The 7,496-nt window shown below is 39.1% G+C and overlaps 1 protein-coding gene across 1 annotated transcript; it reads right to left on the minus strand.

Annotated features, from left to right (window-relative positions):
* Positions 1 to 383: 383 nt before the first annotated feature.
* On the minus strand, positions 384 to 2,596 carry LOC121980331 (glucan endo-1,3-beta-glucosidase 11-like). Its single transcript, XM_042532325.1, has 3 exons — positions 2,324 to 2,596; positions 1,190 to 2,235; positions 384 to 679 (listed from the first exon to the last, which is right to left on the minus strand). Exons 1-3 carry the CDS (start codon positions 2,394 to 2,396, stop codon positions 593 to 595), a joined length of 1,206 nt encoding a protein of 401 aa, XP_042388259.1. The 5' UTR covers positions 2,397 to 2,596; the 3' UTR covers positions 384 to 592.
* Between the last annotated feature and the right edge of the window lie 4,900 nt (positions 2,597 to 7,496).

Here is a 7,496-nt window from a genome sequence, read left to right on the forward strand (position 1 = left end):
GTAATAAGGCCTTTTTACTTCGGCATCGGTTCAATTTCGAACTGGTTTTGAACCAGTGAAAGACTTCGGTACTTTTGTAGTGAAGTAATAAATTGACCTTTTTACTTCACGTGCGTCTACTTTAATAATTATCTATCTAGTGTTTTAGATAATATCTAAAGTATATTACATATTTTCACATAGTGTATCTCTTTTGTGTTGATCTAGGGATGTATTGATAGAGGTATTAAGGATGAGTGAATCATCTTTTACCATGATGAAACCCAATCTAAAATAGATTTATGAACTAGTACGTTTACCAATCTCTGTTATCAAATGTAATGAGCCCCATATAATTTACAAGACCACGTCAGCCCCTGAGGGTCTTCTGCCAAACATATTCGTACATAAGTTCAAAGTTTTGCTATCTAATTCTGTACATCGCTCATTTGTCATTAAGCTATTGCCCATGCAGGGAATCTAAGTACTCCCCTATTTAATAGGCATGCAAAGAATGCGAGGAACTCAACCCCCACCAAAGGAGCTGAAAAAGAATGGTGCATGGAATTGTCCTTGCTAGTTCAAGCTTTTCCTCATTGCGCTGCTGACCAAATTAAAGCTTAACTTGCACTGTCCAAGAGAATAGTAATAGGACCACAGTGATGCAGCTCCAGTGGCAGCCAAATATCCTGCTCGTTTCCTGCATGCATCATACAAATTATTTATTTCAAAGATGCTGAGTTAACTTCTGTTGGAAGTTTTCTTAGTCAATGAAATGAACAGATGCATATGATTAATGGAGGCAAGAATAATTTGCTTTTGTGGTGAATTTGTATGTCTCCCATTATTCCCATACCACAATAAATGTTTTTATATACTTGCTTTGTACCATGAGAATTTTCAAAATAGAGTTCCAAAGTACATGCAGTATTTATTTTATCAAAACAACAATTTGATCTTTTGTAAAGTATAATAAAACAGAATCCTTCAATTAAGTAGCTTAACATTTAAATGATATAATTATTTAAATTTAGATGTTTTCCAACAAGGTAAGTAAACCTAGGGTCAAATAAAAAATTAAAACTTATTTGACTACGTTTCGTGTTGAAATTTTAGGGTGGAATATTTTCTTCGTCAGAGAAAAAACAAAATTAATTAAAAAAAGGAATTCGTAGGAGAACAAAAACAGGGTTGAAGCTGAATTAATTACCTTTGCCGCAGAGGAGGTGAGGGAGAGGGAAGCAGTGGAAGACGCCGAAAGCGGCGCCGCCAGTCCGAGGTTGTATGCCATGGTGCCGTCGGGGTGGAAGAGCCCGTAGTTTCTCTCCGACGTCGGACCGGGCTTCAAATCCTCGTTGAACATCGCGAACAGGTAGACCTCGAGCCTCCGGTTGGGCACCCTCGGCGTCCCTTCGTTCGCCATCTGCCTCACCAGCAGGTTCCTGTTGTACAACCGCGCGTTCTCAGTGCTCGCCCCTACCTCGTCGGCGTCGCCCTTCGACGGCCACCCGGTCTCCGCAACGCGCACCTCCACTCCTCCGTACCCTAACCGCTCGAGCGCGAAGATCGCCGCGTCGACCTGCGCGTACAGCATGTTGTCGTAGCGCAGCTGCGTCTGGGGATCCTCCATCCCGCCGTTGGGGTTGAACAAAACGTAGTCCAGCGGAATCCCCGACGGGTCGTCCTTGTACGCGAAGTACGGGTAGGCGTTGACCCAGAAGGGCGCCTTCGTGGCAGCCAGGAACTGCAAGAACGGCGCCATAGTGCCGGCTAGCTCCGCCTTGAACGCCCCGGACGACGGCGGGTACGAGCTCTCCAACACCGCCAGGGAGTTGGCACTGGAGACGTGGATTTGATCGCCGAGGCCGATCTGGACGAGCGCGGCGCGGATGCTGGCCATGGCCGGGGCGAGGTCGGACATCGCCGCCGCGTCGTCGCTGGTGAACACCTCGTTCCCCACTGCAATTCCGGTGATCTTGGTGGCCGGGAAGTAGGGCTGCACGTTGTCGGCTACCCATTGCAGCGCCAGCTGAGGGTCCATCAGCTGGCGAATCGCCTCGTTCGGCACCATGACGATGATGTCGATGCCGGTGTTTGCGAAGGCCGTGAGCACTTGAGGGTTGGTGTCATAGATCCTCGTGTTGTTCACCTTCAACGACTTCAACAACATCAAAACTTGTTCCGGACTCGGTAAATTGTTGGCAACTTGACCGTAGTTAATGCCGAGGCTGGAGCCAAGCCGGAAGAGGCCAAAATCTGTCATCAAAACAAGCCAAAAAGTAAAAAAGAGACTCATGTCCTGTTCGATCAAAACATAATGTAGATTAACAGAGAATTAAGGAACCTGAGGAAAAGATGCTCGTGAGCATAGCAACAGTCAAAACCATCCTCGATTTGAAGAACATTGAGTCACTCATTCTTCTTGACTCCGGTTGTGTGGGAGTTTGTCGAGTACTTAAGCAGGTAGTAGTTCTTTAGTTGGGCAACGATGAAGATTTTATATGCTATTCGCTAAGTTGGTAGTGCTTGACACGCAATCGACTAACGCAGCCTTCTTTTCCACCCAGGTGCTCTGTAAACCACGCGGCCGTTCACCTTAGACCAAGGAAGTAACAGAGCAATATCCTTCAGATTGTCTTAATCATAATTAAATCGTTTCAGACCTTAAAATTGAACTTGTCCATTACCTTCCTTACTCGTTCAAAGCAATTCCGATCAATTTGTAATTGTCTGCGACCGGATGAGGCTTCTCCATTTTCCCAATCATGTCGGCAATATGCGACTTTGCTTATCTCTTCCTTTTAGTTTTAGGTGATGTGTGAGGTTGCACCAACTTTTATGATAAGCAAATAGTCCGACTAAGCTTCTTTCAGTGTTGTGAAAGTCTTCGTTTGATCTAATCGATTTATCCCCCTTTATGTATACTGCCGACTCATAGATGTCGGGAGAACTTTTTTCATGGTAACAGTACCTTCAAATATTTAAGTGCAATCCACAATGATGATCAATATGTCAAAAGAGACTATTTAGTCTACTAATGCTGCATTTAGTGGGAAATATTAGTGCTTAGTTAATCACTTGACGGCCGAAAGGTGCATGAGGACATGGTTTTTATGGGTTTGTATATGTATATACTATCATCTAGATGTAGCAAATAGAATGCCACTCGGACGACAGATTCTTACTGCTTTCATTAAGGTGCCATTTGGTTTATGGGTTTAGGAATGAGGGAATGGATTTATTCCCAAATTTTGTATTTGGTTGATGTAAATGGAATCAAGATTTTGAAATGAAACACAAAAATTTAGGTATGGATGAAACCCAACCCCTCCCTTGGGTTTTGATGGAATAGGAATGTGAATTAAGTTTTAGATAAAAATACCTTTAGTATATTTGTTCATTTTTTTTTTAATTTCACACTCTCTCTCCTTGTTATCTCTCATCATATTTTCTCTCTCCTTATTTTATCATCACACTTTCTATCTCAACATACTTTCTCTCTCCTCATTCTCTCTCATCACACATTCTCTACCATTTTCTCTCTATATTCTCTCTCATCATACACTCTCTCTCCTCATTTTCTCTCTCTTCATTCTCTTCCATTATACTTTCTCTCCTATTACACACTTTCTCCTTATTTTTTCATCATACTTTCTCTCTCATCGCACTTTCTCTCTTATCACACTTTCTCTCTCCTCAATCTCTCTTAGCATACTCTCTCTCTCCTCATTTTCTCTCAGCACACTTTCTCTCTCTTCATTCTCTCTCATCACACACTCTCTCTTTATTTTCTCTAATCACACTTTCTCTCTCAGCACACTTTTTTTCTCATCATACTTTCTCTCTCCCAGTCTCTCATTTTCTCTCATCACACTTTCTCTCTCTTCATTTTTTTCCATCACTCTTTTTTTTCAACCCACTTTCTCTCTCATCACTTTTTCATTTTCTCTTGTAATACTTTCTCTCTCTTCATTTTTCCATCACTCTTTCTCTCTCTAACATACTTTCTCTCTCCGGAGTCTCTCATTTTCTCTCATCATATTTTCTCTCTCTTCATTTTTTCCCATCACTCTTTCTCTCTCAACCCACTTTCTCTCTCATCATACTTTCTCTCTCCTCACTCTCTCATTTTTGTAGGAACTTTTGAGCCGCAAAAACCCCTTTTTTGCATTGCGAAAAACCTAGAAGTTCTTGCCACGGATCCGTGCGAAGATAAAAATTTACATATACTTAGTTTTCTCCTAGATCTACACTAGATCTACATGGTAGAGATTATACCTTTGTAGCGAAGCCCTTCGCTTATTCTGCTCATCCAAAAGTTGTCGGATCTCATAGAGTGTCAAGTGAACACTCCTCTATATGTATCCACACGGACAAAAGGTGGAGAAAAATCACTTAGAGTGTGCTAGCACTTTTGGTGGTCTGGGCAATGGAGGATGAGAGGGAGAAGAGAATGTAGAGAGGAAGAAGAAGACTTGAATTAGCACACAAATTGCTTAATGCCTCACTAATATGGTCGGCCACTTAATGGAGGGATTTTTGAACCTCCATGTAATATTAAGAGTCATGGCTCTTGGTGTTCCTCATGAGGTGGCACACAATGATGTGGCATTGATGATGTGGAACACCATCATTGGCCGACCCATGCCAAGTCACAAATGAGGTGGCATTTGGTCAAGTCAAACTTGACCCTTCATCTTCTCTCTCAAGTCAAGTCAAACTTGACCTCTTATCTCCAATGGTTAATCAAATCCAACCTTTTGATTCAAGCCAATTTAATTTAATGAATCTCTATTCATTGATTTAAATTGACTTAATGAATCATAATCTAAATTAGACTCATTGGACACATGAATCAAATAAAGTCCAACTCAATTAGTCTAATTTGGATTACTCTTAATCCAATTTGGTTCATCATATGAACCTAATCCTCTTGGTCCATCATATGAACCCAATCTCCATCTAATTGCCCTTTGTGTGTGACCCTATAGGTTCTTGTAACGTTGGTAATTCTCCTAAACTCACTTAGAAACATAAGTAATGAGCGATATTTAGCAACACATCATTACTACCCAAGTTACAAGAATGTTGAGATCCAACATCACCTTTGTGACTACTAATTGTGACTCTCACAATATATGATAATGTCCTTCTATCTTAGACATCTAGATTGATCGATTGAGGCATAGACCGTGTCATCCTCTAATCAATCTATATCTTGAACTCCAAATAGATTCACTATAATCAAACGAGCTCAATATCTCATATTGACTCATTTGGGCATGACCATGCACTTAGTGGTCTCACTCTATCAAGAATTATGATGTCACTCCCGTCATATAGGAGGGATAGATCTTATCTACATCACTCACATCCCTCCGCATAATTTGTTACATACTCAGTAATCGCCTTTATAGTCCACCCAGTTACGGGTGACGTTTGACGAAGCCAAAGTATGTAACTCCTTATGTAGGGAACCATGGTAACTTCAGGTCCATGGACTAATAGTCATACTAATAGCCACATGAGAAAGTATATGACACTCATATAACGATCTATGATACTTTCTCATAGCAGGTCATTCAGTATACATTCTCCAATACATACCCATGTGTCAACTTGATATCTCTATATCCATGACTTGTGAGATCAAATCATCGAGTTGACCTACATGCTAGTCTCATCGCATTAACATTGTCCCTGAATGTTAATACTTGACTAGGAATGATTAAGAGTAGTATTCTCTATATCATCTCACTATCAATTCAACTAATCGATTGATATAGATAAGAACCTTCTATTCAAGGACGCTATTATACTTAGTTATTTGGCACAAATACAAGTAAGTATAATAACCATAAAGAAACGCCTTTATTAGTATATAGGAATATGATACATCGAGTCTATACAACAATCATCATTTGATTGGCTCTAGGCTCTAACTAACAATTTTATCTCATAATTATTTCTCTCTTTTCATTTTTCCCATCACACTTTCTCTCTCAGTACACTTTCTCTCTCATCATATTTTTTCTCTCTTCATTTGCTCCTAACATAATTTCTCTCTCATCATACTTTCTCTCTCATCATTTTCTCTCATCATATGTTTCTCTCATATTTAACTTTCTCTCCCATCTATTTTTTTTTTATTTTCCTATAAGGGTAAAAAAGAAAATTTAGGTTCATTCCGATTGAAAATATTTAACTAATCAAACATCATCTTTAAGAATAATACCCAAGTTCATATATATTTCCATTCCATAATACTATGATACACATTCTCATTCTAATTTTTAGGAGAGAATTAAATGTCCCTAAGAGTTGAGTTTGATAGAGAAAGATTACTTTTGCAAATACTCCTATTTTTCTTTTTCGCTGGGAAGTACTGTTGTTTATCGTTTTGCATTGAATTCAGAGTAATGTATTTGTGGTTGAAAATATTTGTACGAAGAGAAAGAACATGCAACTTCTTTTTTTCCTTTTGTTTGGTGGGTCGTGAATGACCAACAAACAGCACATGCTCCAAATCGGATAGGTGAATTAAAGATAAGGCGCAAGGGCAAAAGAGTGCATTGTGTGCTGCGGATGACGGATTGGGTACGTGGAGATGGGAACACGACAGAGTTTGCGTTGCTTGTGCTGACTTGATTTGCTGCTTCATTTATGTCAGCGATGGCGAAAAGCGAGAAAAAAGAAGGAAAAAAACGAGAGAAAAAAAAGTTGAGCCACAGATTTGCATGGAAGATCTCGTGCTGTGAACATGGTGGAGGATGGAGCGCTTTTAATATCTTCATCGTTTGAGATAACTCCTATGTGTTCTCTTTTTAGTCAACCGATTTGGATTTATCCATTAGCTTGCTTTTATGCATGGAAATTGAAGTGAGAGAGACAGAATCAAATTTTAATTATTAAATAATAATTCATTAAAAGATTTCATTTAATGATGAGTTAAGTCATTCCATCATTCATTTTTTTTTTTGGTTTTATCTTTAATTTTTTATTTTATCGATAGTGATACGATCGATATTTTATAATATATGGTCGAAAAATACTGGCCGATTAAAAATTTCAATCTCTAATTAAACTACCAAAAATTTGAACTAATTAAATATATGTAGGAAAATAAATAAATAATAATTGATAATTAATAAGAAAATAAATTTATAAAATTTTATGGATTTTTTAGATGTTTTTTTAAAAATTTTGTAAGAGTCTTTTTATACTTTTGTGAATAAAAGTAATAATAGAAAGTTTGTTTGGAAATATACTATATAAAGTAAGAGTTGATTGAATAAACTTAGATTTTCATTAATCAAACTTTAGGTTTTAATTTTTTTATCTGACGACCGTTCTCCTTCCTTCCCACCCGATGCCTTCTCCAAATGTTGTTCGACATTGTCGGGCGTCACTGGGCATCGCTTGCCCTCTATCACTCATCGTCATGTCGGCTAGCTGTGATTCTCGCTGCCGCCGTTGCCTCCCTCGCCGTTGGAGGGTAGCGATTGTCTTGCTATTGC

Source organism: Zingiber officinale, chromosome 5A (assembly GCF_018446385.1).
Source record: "Zingiber officinale cultivar Zhangliang chromosome 5A, Zo_v1.1, whole genome shotgun sequence".
In the NCBI taxonomy this organism is placed as follows: Eukaryota; Viridiplantae; Streptophyta; class Magnoliopsida; order Zingiberales; family Zingiberaceae; genus Zingiber; species Zingiber officinale.